At 42.8% G+C, this 15,504-nt stretch overlaps 1 protein-coding gene across 3 annotated transcripts in view; it reads left to right on the forward strand.

The window, feature by feature from the left end:
* The window catches only part of cacna1c (calcium channel, voltage-dependent, L type, alpha 1C subunit), an 81,831-nt gene that overhangs the window by 49,698 nt on the left and 16,629 nt on the right, over positions 1–15,504 (forward strand). For 2 of the 3 annotated variants that reach the window (XM_061269087.1, XM_061269088.1), the window contains exons 5-25: positions 1,998–2,137; positions 2,856–3,008; positions 3,433–3,632; positions 5,441–5,544; positions 6,632–6,719; positions 6,787–6,871; positions 8,577–8,667; positions 9,663–9,689; positions 10,273–10,433; positions 10,503–10,576; positions 10,659–10,810; positions 11,059–11,260; positions 11,335–11,455; positions 11,570–11,684; positions 11,757–11,874; positions 11,945–12,014; positions 12,075–12,207; positions 12,295–12,424; positions 12,490–12,549; positions 12,972–13,078; positions 15,353–15,440. In XM_061269087.1, the coding sequence (XP_061125071.1) occupies positions 1,998–2,137; positions 2,856–3,008; positions 3,433–3,632; positions 5,441–5,544; positions 6,632–6,719; positions 6,787–6,871; positions 8,577–8,667; positions 9,663–9,689; positions 10,273–10,433; positions 10,503–10,576; positions 10,659–10,810; positions 11,059–11,260; positions 11,335–11,455; positions 11,570–11,684; positions 11,757–11,874; positions 11,945–12,014; positions 12,075–12,207; positions 12,295–12,424; positions 12,490–12,549; positions 12,972–13,078; positions 15,353–15,440 (2,419 nt within the window). Of the gene's footprint in view, positions 1–1,997; positions 2,138–2,855; positions 3,009–3,432; positions 3,633–3,937; positions 4,042–5,440; positions 5,545–6,631; positions 6,720–6,786; positions 6,872–8,576; positions 8,668–9,662; positions 9,690–10,272; positions 10,434–10,502; positions 10,577–10,658; positions 10,811–11,058; positions 11,261–11,334; positions 11,456–11,569; positions 11,685–11,756; positions 11,875–11,944; positions 12,015–12,074; positions 12,208–12,294; positions 12,425–12,489; positions 12,550–12,971; positions 13,079–15,352; positions 15,441–15,504 lie in introns of all 3 variants that reach the window. The other variant, XM_061269090.1, reaches the window with a different exon arrangement.

The following is a 15,504-nucleotide window of genomic DNA, read 5'->3' on the forward strand; positions in this document are numbered from 1 at the left end:
CTCGATATTAAGTGCTACGATGGACGACGAAAGATTTTTCTCGGTTAACTATCACGGGAGTAAAGTCGAGTCAAAGCCGATGAGCTGATGACATAAATTTTCAGCACGGTGCAGCGAATATTAGCCTAAGCTAATGAAGCTTGTTGCTTGGATATTTGCAGATTTAACGAGGAGTACAGTAATCCCTTGTTTATCGCGGATAATTGGTTCCAAAAACCACATAAGTGAAATCCGCGAAGGACGGTCACCAACAAGGAGTACTGGGCAGGCTAACGAGTTAGCGGAAAGATGCTAATTCGTGACCGTGCTAACACGCAAAAACGGACTTCTTAAGGAATGTAAACGAACATTTGGAGCAATACTACATTGTCCTAAAGGTTAGACACATGTTTCCTCAATTTAGAAGTTTTATTTTGACTTTTAAATCTTTTTTTAATTTGGAAAAAAAATCTGCGATGTAGTGAAGCCGCGATAAACGAAACGCAAAGTAGCGAGGGATCACTGTTGTAACGTTCCCAGATTGCCTTTAATCAGTTCCAAATGATTGTACAGACATAAGAAATTATATATGGAACTGAATCAAAAAAATATTAGTCAAAACACTGACGCATAAATACACATCCCCCTCTTCATGTCTCACACTGCGCATATCCAGGATATGTTCATCTCGCTGCATATGAGTGTGTCGTCTTAATGCCAGCCAGCCCGTGTGTGTGTGTGTGTGTGTGTGTGTGTGTGTAAGTGTGGAAATGAAAAATGACAGTGTATGCGCCCCTCTGGAATGGTCAGCATACGGGTGAAAGAGTTTGTCCCAGTGCCAAAGCTTGAAGACACGCAGACAAAAGCTGTAATTGTCTTTTAATGTCACGTCGGAGCAAAAATGCAAATCAGCGGGATCCTTGACAGTGTCAAAGGCAGGCGGGAGTCTAATTGAGAGGCAGGTTGAGTGACACGGAGATGCTTTTTAAGTGCTCTTTTCAAGTGGTCATTTCACGTGTGCTAATTGATAATTGTCCATGACTAATGTGCACTGAGTGGCCTTTGAGGCAGCCGCAGATGGGGGAGAAAATGGTATTGTATGGTAATTTCGGAGTGGTGAGAGGTGAGGTAATTAGCTCTGCTTAATGTACATGCTTTCAATCCTAAAGTCTTCATTTTCATCGGGGATTAGTAATTACTAGCTATTTAGCATTAATTTTACTCTTATTTTGATTCACGGCAGCTCGTTCCCGGCAGTTAGCATCACGTGCATTAGCTCTGCGAGCGATATGCGTTAGCTGTGTCACCTTGTGTACATTAGCTCTGCTTAATTTATTATTTTTTTATTTTAACACTAAAGCCTTAATTTTCATTGGAAGATTAAAAATGACTGGCTAGCTAGTTTACTTTAGTTTTTTTTTAATTCACTTTAGCTAGTGCCCACTAGTGTACAACCCGCGCAGCTAGCTTTGCTAGCAACACACGAGCTCCGTATCACAGAGTTCACAGCCGTAATAAATTCACCTTTAACTTTGCAACATTTCAAGCCAAGTGTTATGGCAGCAGATGAAAAAAATATTATTATCGTCATGGCGGAAGGAAATAATAATGATTGTGTTTATATTCTATCTAGCTGCTGGTATTCCTCTGAGAAGCACTTTAAATGATATCTCCAGCCATGTAGAAAAATACATAAAGTTTCCACGCTCGGTTAATGTCTCAGTTTAGTCCATTTAAATTATTAATAAACTGATGGATAGTTTAAATCCAGGGTTGGTGAATTCTATTTTGCAGGGCCTGGAAATTAAAGTTAAAAGCGGGTCAAATGAGGCCTGAACTCTTGTTTATTTCCAATTCAAACTCTTACAGTTGTTTATTTGCACATAAATAGTCAGATTTCACTGTGTGCGTTCAATCTCGTGCCAAATACGCATCACAACACCAATAAACTTTTGTTTATTTGGAGTAGGATATCAATATTATGATACTATTTTTAGAATTATTTCCATTTTTTTTAGGTTGTTCAGCGCCATCTTGGAGCAGGCCACCAAGGGTGACGGGGCCGCTCCGATCGGAGGCAAGGCGGCGGGTTTCGACGTCAAGGCTCTGAGGGCATTCCGAGTACTCCGACCCCTCCGATTGGTCTCCGGAGTACCCAGTAAGTACACAGAGTGGTAGAGGAAGGACAAAGCTACACAATCGAAGCGTCTGGGGATCAGGTGCGGCTGAAGATGGGGATGAAATGAAGCACTGAGCCGGTATTGACGCTAGCCGCAATAACACACAATAAACAAACACACTTTTGCCTACCTGCGCTTTATCTGATCTCCTCCTGTTTGCTCTCCTGTTGGATTATTGATTTCTTTGGCCGCTAACGCAGATGGGCTCACAGACAACTTATCTGCCGCTTGTAACGTGCGTGTGTTCATGTGTGTGTGTTCGTGTGTGGTGGGCGTGTGCATTGTTCCCATGCTGCACCACAACCGTGACCCTTTCCACTTGCCATTAAATTGGTGTCATGGTGACTGTGTTTTTGAGAATTTTGTCCATGGACAGCCGCTGTGGCTTGTAAAAAATGTGTGTGTAGGTGTTATGGAAAAGATTTTCACCTCTATTGCTTAAATATATTTTTAAGAGAAAAAAAACAAAAATTGACTAAGGTTAAAAAAGTTTACACTTCCTGTCCAGAAAAAAATGGAAAATACCCAAAAGTCAATCTGGTCTGGTTCTTGCGGCGGTTCCAAGATTTCAAGGGGGGGTTCTGTGCCCCCGCTACCCCCCTCTAGCACCGCCACTGAAAAAAATTAGGTTTGAAACAATTTTCTCAACATGCTTCTTTGTGACATTCCCGGTTGTCTCGTGTGTGTGCTCCCCAGGTTTACAGGTAGTTTTGAATTCCATCATCAAAGCCATGGTCCCCCTGCTCCACATCGCCCTCCTGGTCCTCTTCGTAATCATCATCTACGCCATCATCGGCTTGGAGCTCTTCATGGGCAAGATGCACAAGACCTGCTATCACGACCACACAGGTACACAACACACGCTATCATATTCATTAAATATTTAATATGGTGGTGAGTATGAAGGATTTTAGCAATAATTGCTAGCAGTGATGATTGAAGCAATTTTCAGTAAAGGCCCCCCAGGTGTAAATTGACTTGAGTGGTATGATGGTGATGTTAGAGGTCCCCTGAGAGGCTTTAGCGCTCTGCTGGGTAAGTGCTGCCATATACATCAACCCGAGAGCTTTGTCGAATTAGCACAGCGGCGTTTCGCAATTTTTTGATTTTATTGATATTGCTATTGATCGATTCTATATTTGAATCTTAAAGCCGTCTTGTTTTTTTTGGTTGTGTTACAAAATACATTTTTGTCATTTTCTTACTTGAAGGGTCATTTTATTTTCCCTCAAGTTAAATCACATCAAACGTGAAATGAGATGCTCCCCTTCAGGCACCATAGCGGAGGAAAAACCGGCGCCGTGCGCGCCCAAGTTGGCGTACGGGCGACACTGTGACCACAACGGGACCGATTGCAAGATGGGCTGGGAAGGCCCTAACGACGGCATCACCAACTTTGACAACTTCGCCTTCGCCATGTTGACCGTGTTCCAATGCATCACCATGGAGGGCTGGACCGACGTGCTGTACTGGGTGAGCCGGGCACCAGCATGGATATGGGTGCTTTGATTGACACTTCAGGTGTTGGTATTTACATGCCATGGGAAGCTTCCAATCTACACCCCCGCCGCTAGCACACTGTTTTCCTCCATCTTGAAAGATTTATATCTCACAAATATACTAACAAGCACCTCTTGAATGCATCCGTTTCCGAATGCCGACACCTCTTTGCCATTTGATCGTCCACGCTCACCTTAACACGGCAGATATTTCTATTAACCGCCCCCGTCCTCTTCCTTCTTCCTCCCCCTCTGTCTGTCCATCTGTCCGTCTCTCAGATGCAGGATGCTATGGGCTATGAGCTGCCGTGGGTCTATTTTGTCTCTCTCGTCATCTTCGGCTCCTTTTTCGTCCTCAATCTCGTTCTGGGGGTGTTGAGTGGGTAAGCGCTTCTGCTTTGTTGTCTTGTGTGTGTGTGTAGATGAAGAAGTGTGCAGCCAGACTCCCACCATCAAACATTTTAAGAGCACCGCCTCCTCATCTCCTTTATTGAAGTGGGAACGTATTACGTGAATGTAAAACTCTTCCCGCTTGTCGCAGGTGTCACGTCCCAATACTTTTGTCCATTTACTTTGGGCGTTTTACCATAAATCCTCCCAAATAACATGTCAAAGCGAGCGTCGTCTCGTTTGCGGTGAAAGCCAAACAGGTGTAATTGTCATCATCCATCATAAAGTAACGTGGCGCGGACCGAAACAATTGATGGATATTCTAAGGCGAGCAACTTTATTACTTATGGAGCAGCACACACATTGCACACACTCAAGTATGAAACTAGCAGTAGCGTAGCCATCTGTTATGTTCTTGTCATTTAAGTGCGAGAGGCCGTCACAACCGATTGAAGACGGACAGACACGCATCCAAACTGTGTATTCTATTCCACATCCGAGTCAGCGCTGTACGGTTCACGTCAGGTTAAGTCGACGTCGTACCCGCCCCGTGAGAATAAAAGAGCCAAAAACGTGTTTTAAATAAGTGCTCGTCCGGCAGGCGACCTGGGTTGCTTTGTCGAGTACAAGCACCACCCGGCCTGTCGGGACACGCCGGGGTTTAAATAATTCACCCCCTGGGTCGGCTGTGGAGGCGGAACACAGAAACCCAACAGGAGGGATAAAAAAAAGTCGGGATTCACTTTTATTAACGTCCAGTTGAAGGGTAACAAACAAGGAGAATTACACCCTGAGTGTTAGCTTAATGCTAACAAATAATGGGAAACACCATAGACAGGCTAACGAATCACAGAAGTATTTATCCTCTGCGAAGAATGACTTGTTCCGCCTTGTGTTTGTATTACACTGCCCCCTAGTGGCCAGATTGTGATTAATAGAAGGAGCAGCACAGCTATTGAATTGAGACAAAAAATATATATTTAATGACATTATCGTGACAAATTCATTTGGGAAGATGATTTCTTAAAACATGTTTGAGAAAAGAGATCAAGTGTTGTATTGAGGACTGCAGGTCCAGGGGAGTCTCGCTGCACATTTTGTGACTATAATGCCTCCTCTCTTGAGTAATTAATTAAGCAGGCAATTAGCTGCTTTGAGGTTGAACCTCCAGCTCCCTTTCAAGAAGGACACCTGCTCCCGTTGCGAGCCGGCGTTCTAAAATGAGCCGTCTTGTGTATTCATGAATTCATGAAGTGCCGCTGGCCAAACGCCGAGGATCCTACATGAGTGACACATCCCGAGCAATTACCGAGGATCTAACCCTTTTCCTTAAACCCCCCCTCCTCACCCCCTCCCCTTTCCATTCTTCTATTGTTGTTGTCTCTCCACCAGGTGAATGATGCAGTAGGGTACAAGTGGCCGTGGGTGTATTTTGTCACCTTAATCATCATTGGATCCTTCTTTGTGCTTAACTTGGTTCTGGGGGTTTTGAGCGGGTAAGGGTTAGGGTCCGAGATCACTTCAGACTAATCTCTTCTTTTCACGCCTTCAGTTGAATTCGAAAGCACATTGTAAATCATTCAGCCCAACTTTTCCGGAGACTTCAAGGCTTGTTTTATCGAGATGCTCACATCTGGTGATGTTGAATCCAAAGTCCCATGTATGTTTGAATCATTATCGGCGCAGCCAACTGCGGTGAAATCGTACTTAAGCATCTGGCTCTTCGAGTCGAGCAACCCCGACAACTTTACGGATATTAACTCTCCGACGGCCATGTTGCTTTGCTGACTTTTTTGGAATGGCATGACACGGTTAGCGGGCAGCACTGTTTGGTGGGGGGGAAATCTGTTTGGCGCAAATAACTCGAGGTGGCTCGGCTGTCTGTCGGACTCTTTGTCTGACTCGTGACTAATGATGCCGTTAACGCACTACACAGCCTGACCTTTTCCCAACTACTTCATTCGCAGTGTGTTCGAGGAAAGAAGGGAGACTGGCGTGATAATTTATAGCTAACCAGGAAAGGTCCAAACTGTCAACAAGACCATTTCTGTAGCTTGTTTGTTTACATGGACAAAGTGTTATGTGAAGATAAACAGTTGGCGCTAAGTGCTAATTATCCAACTCGTGTTATTCAAACTAATCAGGTAAGGCTAGGGGAAGAATTTTTAGAATGTCGCCAATCCCTGATCAAAACAATACCCTTTGTACAAATTCCAGGGGGGCTCGTATAGACCCTTGAGGTACTCCCCCCCCCAGTGACAAGCCAAATATAGCGCCTTCTTCTGAGAGTGCAGACACTGTTTAATAGTGTTCCCTGTGAATTGAGTCATCTAAATGCTACGTGAGGACTGCGAAATATGTGGTTAGTTTATTTAGGATGTGAAAAAATAAGTGATTTATCTCCCGTGTACACACTAACACTCTATAGCTCTTTCTCTTGACAGGTTTTCCCTCCTTCCACCTCCACCTCATCCAAAATGCGTATTTCTTTGAGCAAGACTTTCACCCTGGATTTGTTTTGCTGTCTCTCTCCCGCTATGAATCCTGGATGTGAATCCTGGCACCCTCCTCGCTCGCTTCCAGAGAGTTTTCCAAGGAAAGGGAGAAGGCCAAGGCACGAGGCGACTTCCAGAAACTCCGAGAAAAACAGCAGCTGGAGGAGGATCTCAAGGTTGGCTGTCTGGATAAAAATCTCAAAATGCTAATTATATGCTAAATGTGTTTTTCTGTGAATGCAGGGCTACTTAGACTGGATCACTCAGGCTGAAGATATCGACCCAGAGAATGAAGAGGAGGGTCTGGATGACGATAAACCCAGAAACTGTGAGTCCTCGTCCGTCCATCCTCCTTGTGGCTCAAGTCTTTGGGGCTTAGTCCAACAATAGGTATTAAACTAGTTCAGAGCACCGCTGAGGTTGGAGGCAGCGGATTTGAAAGTTTTTTAACCCCCGGGAGACGCCGCAGGTTCTCCGAGTGCTTGAGCAGTTGTGGAACGTTTCCTCATCACAGCGTCGCTGTCTAATCAAGGCAACTCTGTATTTATTATTAGAAAGAACTTTGTTGACAGGAGTCCAGTTTGATTCCAAGAGTGCGGCGGTAGTTCTTTATTTTATTTTATTTTTTTTCATTCACATGCAGCGTCTGACTCCAGAGGGTTTTACAATAAGCGTTTGCGATGACAGTGAGGGGAGCTGCCGGCAGCCAAAGACTGACAGAAGCAATAAAAAGCAATGTATCACTTGATAACAGTCCCCCACCCACCTTCTAGTCTCCATCAATCCCGCCTCCATGGAAGCGTCCTTCACTTTCTCCAATGCCACTCAAGTATCCCTCGATCTTTTTTTTTTTTTTCTTCTTCCCCCGACCATTTCCAGTTGGCTGCCGCCCCATTCTCGGCACTCGAGTTCCTTTTGGCAGAGGATATTTCCTTTCTCCAACACTAAATGACCAATCTGCTTTTTTTTTTTTGTCAGCTTGTAACAAACAGATAAATTTGTTTGTTAAGACAAGAGACGTAAAAAGGCAACAGCTGTCGCTACGAGACAATATACCTGCAATGTTTGCACATGAAAGACTGCAATTTTCAGCTTTTAATATCCCTGAGAGCTGTGAAATCACAAAAGAGGCTTCGAGTCGGCTTAGAAATCCAACCCTATTAGCTGTTGCGTGGCTCCCAAAGCTCCGCAGCGGGAAATACGTAGCACAAGTATGTCAACATTGTAAGATGTGATTACTTTAGGCAGCCATTGTACACGTCGAGGATGTGTGTTGAAGGTTGTTAAAATCTTTGGATGATTTGTTTTTATGTTGTAGAACAGGTTGACTTGGCAATATCAATTAGACTGTTAAAAAATCAAATGAAAAAATACGCTAAGGGAATTCGAAATGTCAAGGCGGTGACTTTGAACTAGTTTTAAGTTGGGCAGTCCAACAAAATATTTTGTTTTGATGTTGTGGAAATTGTCTTGAAATTCTAACTCACAACAAAAATTGTTCCTTGTATTGAGTCCCAATCATGAGAGTGATTGATAGAAAATTGAGTGTTAATCTGAAAATGGTTACTTATCGACTACAAATAACGTCAGACTTGTGTCCATCTTGGGAATTGTTGCGATTCAGTATTCAAACTGAAAATGCACACTGAAAGAAGTTTTACACTATAAAATGTTTTATTTTTCATATCAAGATTATTCAAATATGTACTAATGCTCTACCGATTAATCGGACAATTATAAGTTAAATTGGGGGTTTAGGGCAGTTATATTTTTGCAATTTTTCTTTTTACACAAATTTCAAAGTAGGACAAAATTGAAAAAACATTTACCAAAAAAAAATTTGTTTCAATTTTGTTTGGTTGTAACGTTAGAAAAATGCTAAAGGACCAAGTATGATATTATAAAAACATTAACATTCCATGTCATTTTATCCTTTTTTCATATTTACAGTAATAACCCGATTCATCGGTTATCGGAATTTTATCCTGTTAAATATCCGAATATAAAACTTTTTTTGCTCCTGCGTCTCTTAGTGAGCATGCCGGCCAGTGAGAATGAATCGGTCAACACCGACAACGCACCCGGAGGCGATGTAGAAGGAGAGACCTGCTGTACCCGGCTAGCGTAAGTACTCACCCCCTTCCCGGACCTGGATCTTTCCCAACAAAGTGTCAAAAGAACCCCAATCACATTAATCTCAAAGCGACCAAGGACAACGTTTCTCATTCCAGGTGTGCCAAACCGTAAATTAGCAAAGCATCAATCATCTCATCGTGTAGTAAAAGAGCCTTTATTGCTCACTCCCCCCCCCCCCCCCTCTGGTTCTGATCGCCCGTCTTTTGTTTGGACCCTCCTCACCAACAGCTGACTCACTCGCTGGCCGTTCGTTCACGACGAGATCCGAAAAGGCGCTTTCTCGCTTCGACCCCGGCTGGCTCGTTGCGGCACGCTGTTGTTTATTCATTCTCCTCTCGCTGTCCATCTGTTACTTTGTCTTTGTTTGGCTGTTTGTGGGTTTTTTGTCTGAGCCAAAAATGATTTTAAAAAAAAAACGGGATGATGTCATAAACCGTGCTAGGAACAAAATTTGTTTTGCAGCAACATGAGTTTGTTGTCTGGAATTTTTTTTTGTTTATACAGTGTAGGAAAATTTGATTTTGGTGAATTTCCTTCATTTAATTTTGTCAAGTGATTGCATGAAATAAATGTATCTGGATTCAGATCATTAAATTTTCCACGCCCACTTGACGAAATAAAATCGAGTAAATCTAGCACACTTTTTTTTTTTTGATACTTTGGAGTACGCCAACATATTTACTGTCCACTCTGGAGTTTGGTTCTCTTCTTTCTCTTTGTCCTCAGTCTTTTGTTTATGTTGTTGTTCCCGTGGCAAACAATCAAACCGTATTTGACTCCAAAAAAAAATTCGCAGTTGGTGTGATAAAAAAAGAGTGATATAATTGAGTGGTTGCCACTTTTTACATGTTCTCACAGGGTGATTTGACCAAAACTCAAATGAGGTCGCCGCACCTAATCGGTCTCAAATCACCCTTCACGTTGTGTCGATATCTGTGTTTGTGCGTCTGTGTGTATAATCCATTCTGTTCTCTGTGTTCCAGAAATAGGATCTCCAAATCCAAGTTCAGGTTAGTACATGTTGTTTGCCATCGTCTTCGCTCCGCTCACCTGCTCCCAACTAACGTGTGTGTATATTTAACCCAAAAAATATATAACGCGATCTGATGGTAGGTAAACAAACATGGCACGTCGTGGTGCAAAGCGCATGTCGGCTCCTTGTGGAATTTGTGTCCCGCGTGATACTTTTTCCAAGTTTTGCCTGTTATTAAAAAGACGCCTCAGAGCCAGGGGAAGAAGGTCAAACACAAATGATGGATGGAGTGAAAATAACAAAAATAAATGGTGCCCGTTGTCAGTGTTAGCGAATAGGACTTGTGGTTTATTTGAGCTTTTTAGACAAATGTGGTGATTTGGCGCCCCTCGTTAATTTAAACAGTTCCTTTCCAAACAGGGCATTCTATTTTTTTATTTTGTTTTTGGTGGTCACTAGACGCAAATAATATTTTTATATTCAAACCATCTGTCGGGTAAAAATCGAAATAATTGTTTTCCCCCCACACAGTTCTGCTGCCAAACAACGGGCGAGAGGGGAACGCCATCAACGCTCTTATTCACGCTTGTTGTCTCGTTTCTGCCTTTTGTCCTCTTCAGTCGCTACTCACGCAGGTGGAACAGGCTGTGCAGGCGCAAGTGTCGGGCGGCTGTCAAATCGCAGGTTTTCTATTGGCTGGTTATCTTTCTGGTTTTCCTCAACACTCTCACCATTGCCTCGGAACATCACCAGCAGCCGCAGTGGTTAACAGACGTGCAAGGTGGAAAATGTTTTGGTTGGGGTTGATGACATCGTATTTTAGTTGCTAATTTTTTTTCTCCCACTTCAGACATAGCTAACAAAGTTTTACTCGCACTCTTCACCGGTGAGATGCTCTTGAAGATGTACAGCCTGGGCCTTCAGGTATGTGCAAATTGAATTTAAACGAAAATTCGCAAGAAATGATTTGAAATTGGACCCCTACCCTCTCTTTTTTTTTTTCAAGGCATACTTCGTCTCGCTCTTCAACCGCTTTGACAGTTTTGTCGTTTGCGGCGGGATTCTGGAGACCATCCTGGTGGAAACTAAGATCATGTCGCCTCTCGGCATCTCCGTGCTGCGTTGCGTGCGCTTGTTGCGGATCTTCAAAATAACCAGGTTGATTCTTTTTTTTTTATTTTATCATTATGATTTTTTTTATTTTATATATTTTTTAATGTTTTCTTAATTTTTTTTTAAAGAAATATGCATATATTATTTATTTATTTAATTATTATAATTCTTTTAGATTTTATATTAATTATTCTATGTTTTTTTTGTGTTTGTTTTTTCATTTATAAATGTATTTATTTACTGATTTACTGCTAATCCGCACTCAAGTGACTGAATGTGTTTGCGGCGTCCAGATACTGGAACTCGCTCTCCAACTTGGTGGCCTCCTTGCTGAACTCAGTGCGCTCCATCGCTTCCCTGCTGCTCCTGCTCTTCCTCTTCATCATCATCTTCTCCCTGCTGGGCATGCAGCTCTTTGGCGGCAAGTTCAACTTTGAGGACACCCGGCGAAGCACCTTTGACAACTTCCCCCAGTCGCTGTTGACCGTCTTCCAGGTAAGCCCCTCATCGAAACGGTCCCGTTAAGATCTATTTTCCGCCAAAACAAAGTTCCTTTGGTTCTTCATCAGATCTTAACTGGTGAAGACTGGAACTCGGTGATGTACGACGGGATCATGGCGTACGGTGGACCTTCCTTCCCCGGCATGCTGGTCTGCATCTACTTCATCATCCTCTTCATCTGCGGAAACTGTATCCTGCGCTGAGATGTTTCCTCATGGGATAATTGGGTCGGAAAAATGGGGTGTAATGTTCCTAACTCGTCATATGATTCAGCAACATCCTTAATTTCACCCCCGTGACCAGATATCCTACTCAACGTCTTTTTGGCCATCGCTGTGGACAACCTAGCTGACGCCGAGAGCCTGACGTCTGCACAAAAGGAGGAAGAGGAGGAGAAGGAGAGGAAGAAACTAGCCAGGTAGACTCGGCCTGACTCGTCATGGGCTCAAACAGAAAGCTTCAAAGGTTGGCGTCCATTTTTTTTTCCTAGACTGGGCACTCCAGACAAGAGGCACAACAACGAGAAGCCTCCACTGGAGAAAGAGAAGCGAGAGAAGATTGAGCTGAAGTCCATCACTTCGGATGGCGAGAGCAACACTGCCACAAAAGTACACACAATCATTTCCCAAATCTATCCTTTGTATTCGTTTTACATCATTTGTTTCATCTCTCGCGCAGATCAACATGGACGATTACTGCGGCGATGAAAGCGAAGAGAAGAATCCATATCCTGCAAACGATTACATCGGTAAAATATTTAATCGGGAAATTAAGTCGTTCTACGCTTCAGTCGTTATGTTTCCGCCAGGTGACGAAGACGACGAGGAACCGGACGTGCCGGTCGGTCCAAGGCCTCGGCCGCTTTCCGACATCCAGCTTAAAGAGAAAGCCGTTCCCATGCCCAAGGCTCGAGCCTTCTTCGTCTTCAGCCACACCAACAAGTAATCCATCCTCATATCGTCTTTCCTTTTTTCTTTTTTCCACAGAACAACTCGAGTTTCTCTCTCTTTGCCCTTTTTTTTTTTTAGATTCAGGGTTCTATGCCATAAGATCGTCAACCACAACATCTTCACCAACCTCATCCTCTTCTTCATCCTGCTCAGCAGTATCAGTCTGGCAGCCGAGGATCCGGTCAAGAACGACTCCTTCCGAAACGAGGTCCCTTTTAAAACACTTGCTTCCAGTCAGTGCTTAATTCTGACACTGGTGGTTTCCTTTCGCAGATCCTGGGCTATGCGGATCACGTCTTCACGGGGCTTTTCACTATCGAGATTATTCTCAAGGTATCGAGACTCTGCTGTGCGTTTTAATTGGTGGGCGTGACTGAGCCAAAATACATCAGAGTAGCGCTAATTCGTTTTTATAGTCCAAATGGTCCATTGCAGAACACAAAATATTTGAGTTACAGTAAAAAAATTATTGTAAGTCATACAAACGTTCTGGTTGTCAAAAATTGAGTACGACAGGGATTTTCAACCGGTGGTCCGCGGGCCTTTAGTGGTCCATGGCGGTATCGCAAGTGGTCCGCGAAATTGGTCACGGAAAATAATTGTAACATTTTTAAAAATAAAATTGATTTATTATTTAGATTTTTTTTTTTTAGCTAATTTTGTGAATCATTCAACCATCCAAATTATGTCAAATGTATATTTCAAATTTATATTATTTCAAAATCTGAACATGTCTTTCAATATCTCCACCACAGATGACAGCTTACGGAGCCTTCCTCCATAAAGGCTCTTTCTGCAGGAACTATTTCAACATTCTGGACCTGGTGGTCGTCAGCGTTTCCCTCATTTCCTCCGGGATACAGTGAGTCCAATATTCTATTGTCGCCAAAAAATCGATCGCCCTGACACCTTCCCCAATTATCCTTTCTCGACGTCACCAAGTCCTCACCCGCCTCGTCTTTTTGCCTTCACGGGCCGTTTACTCGAGCCCTACGGCGACACAAATCAACTTGTCGAGTAGCTAAGTAGGCAAATGTTTTGCTTGGTAAATTGCCTTCACACGGCCTCACTCTTCTCAACAACTTTACACTCCATTGCTCGCCCCCTCCCTCACCCCATTCATGCTGTTTGTTATTAATAAAGATGTCCTTTGCTTCTTCTAGCAAATAACTCATTGGTACACTGTGCTATTTCTCATGTTTAATATGTTATGCTACACTTTCTGTTTCAAACTCTTTAATAGACTAGACTTCTCGACGTAAGTCCATATTAGTGCTTGTTAATATGACTCCCTCAACACCTTAAATGTGTCAAAACTGTCACTCCCTTGGTTTCTAGAGTTTGGGAGAGTTTTGCCAAAATCGTTTCTTTTAATGATAATATTAAAAGGACAATTTATTAGTCAATCAAGAGAACTCTCCTGAGCAATAGAAATGGCAGCCTAATGTTAAGTGTTTTTCTTTTTGTGGGATGTTGGTGGCCGGTCACAGTCAACGTCAGTCCAATTTGTAACGTGAATCTGCGTGTAGCATTCATAAAATAGATGAACGTCTCGTTTTTTTAATTAAGTCAAGGAAATATTGCCAAAAGTGTGCCTTGCGGGAGCACTTCCTGTCATCGGCCGGCCGCTTAATGGCGACACGCACTTCCCCCAACCCCTCCCATCCGGGTCGGCCAAGCGTAGCTTTTATAGCATCTAAAAGGTGTCTTTATTTGCCGAATGGTGGCAGCACGCCAAGTCCTCACGGCTACTTTGACTGTGACACGTCAGTGGCTTCATCCCACCTTTAAACACTTTTCCACTTCCGGTTAGAAGGCGTCACACACTTCTTGCTTTCCACAGTTCATCCCGTAGAACTGGAGTGTCAAACTCGTTTTTGTCGCGGGAAATAATAATTGCTAGAAACATCTTGCAATTTTAGTATTGACACAAAGTCAATGTATAATTTGTTTTTGCGGGGCAAATATAATTACACTGCGGGCCAAATTTGGCCCGCGGGCCAGAGTTTGACACACCTAGGATGATGCGCTGACATTTTGGTTAGTGTATAGAAAAAGTTTTTTATTTTTAATGAAAGGTCAAACTTTTTCTCACACATTTATGTAAAAAAAAAAGAATCAAAATGTCAACGTATTCATTTTAACTTTAGGAGCTTTTGTTTTGAGCACAACCTATGAACTGACACTTTCCTTACAGCACACTTTGCTTGACCTTGTTTGTCTGGATGTGTTCTTAAAATGTGTGTAGTTGATTCATTGTGTGATACAAGGACTTGTTGTGTTGCTCCAAAACACAATTAACAGTCTTGTGAATTGCCCTAGCAAGACAAGTAGAAGTGTGTTTACAGTACTGTGTGTCTCTTTGGCGTTATAGTTGAATAGAAATTTACAAATTATCGTTTCGAGATAGTCAGTACTTAATCATTTGTGGAGCTATATATTTTTATTTTTGCTCAGGGGCTCCGCAAAGCGCAATTATTTTTTTTTTTAAAAAAACTGAAAATTCTTAAGAAATCGCTGATGAATATTTATTATTAGTTCCCTACGTAGGAGAATTGAAAAAAAAATCTGGAAAAATCGGGATACACACAAAAGTCTGTCTTGGAACGTGGTGGAGTATATTTTTTGGGGGGGTAGTGCCCCCGCGGCCCCCCCTCTAGCTCTGCCAGTGTGTAGGCCACATGTTTACATATCTGATCTGCTTTATGACGTCATTATTTTTATGTTACACTTGTTTGGTAGAATTTTGTGAGTACTTGAATGCACACAAGTCAAAGCAAAAAAAAAAAGATTTGTAAAAACCAAAACGGTCCCTTATGTTGAACCCTCTGTAAGGATTCTGAGTGTGTCTTCACTGTTGTTTGTTTTGTGTGTTTTCACCTTTTCTAAGCAGGCTGAAACGATTCATGTCACAATTTGTGTTGAAAATTCCTAAGCGCACAATGTCGTGGAACAAGTGCTTTGGCTGTGTAGAAGATGGATGATGCACAAAAATTCAAACTCAATTTATTGTAGAGTTCTTTAGAAACGATATGATGAGAATTGACGTTATAGTTGCAACATCCACTTTCTATAAATATCTGGTTGGGAAAATGCATTTTAGCTGCTCTACGGCTAAGTTACATTGGCGTTCCAGGTCCAGCGCCATCAACGTGGTGAAGATCCTGCGAGTTCTCCGAGTGCTCCGACCTTTGCGGGCCATCAACAGAGCCAAGGGCCTGAAGGTCGGTATTCGATCACGTGTTGAAATCCCCCCCAAAAACTTTCTGACCTTGACCGTTCCCCCTC

Source organism: Syngnathus typhle, linkage group LG21, assembly GCF_033458585.1.
Source record: "Syngnathus typhle isolate RoL2023-S1 ecotype Sweden linkage group LG21, RoL_Styp_1.0, whole genome shotgun sequence".
Lineage (NCBI taxonomy): Eukaryota > Metazoa > Chordata > Actinopteri > Syngnathiformes > Syngnathidae > Syngnathus > Syngnathus typhle.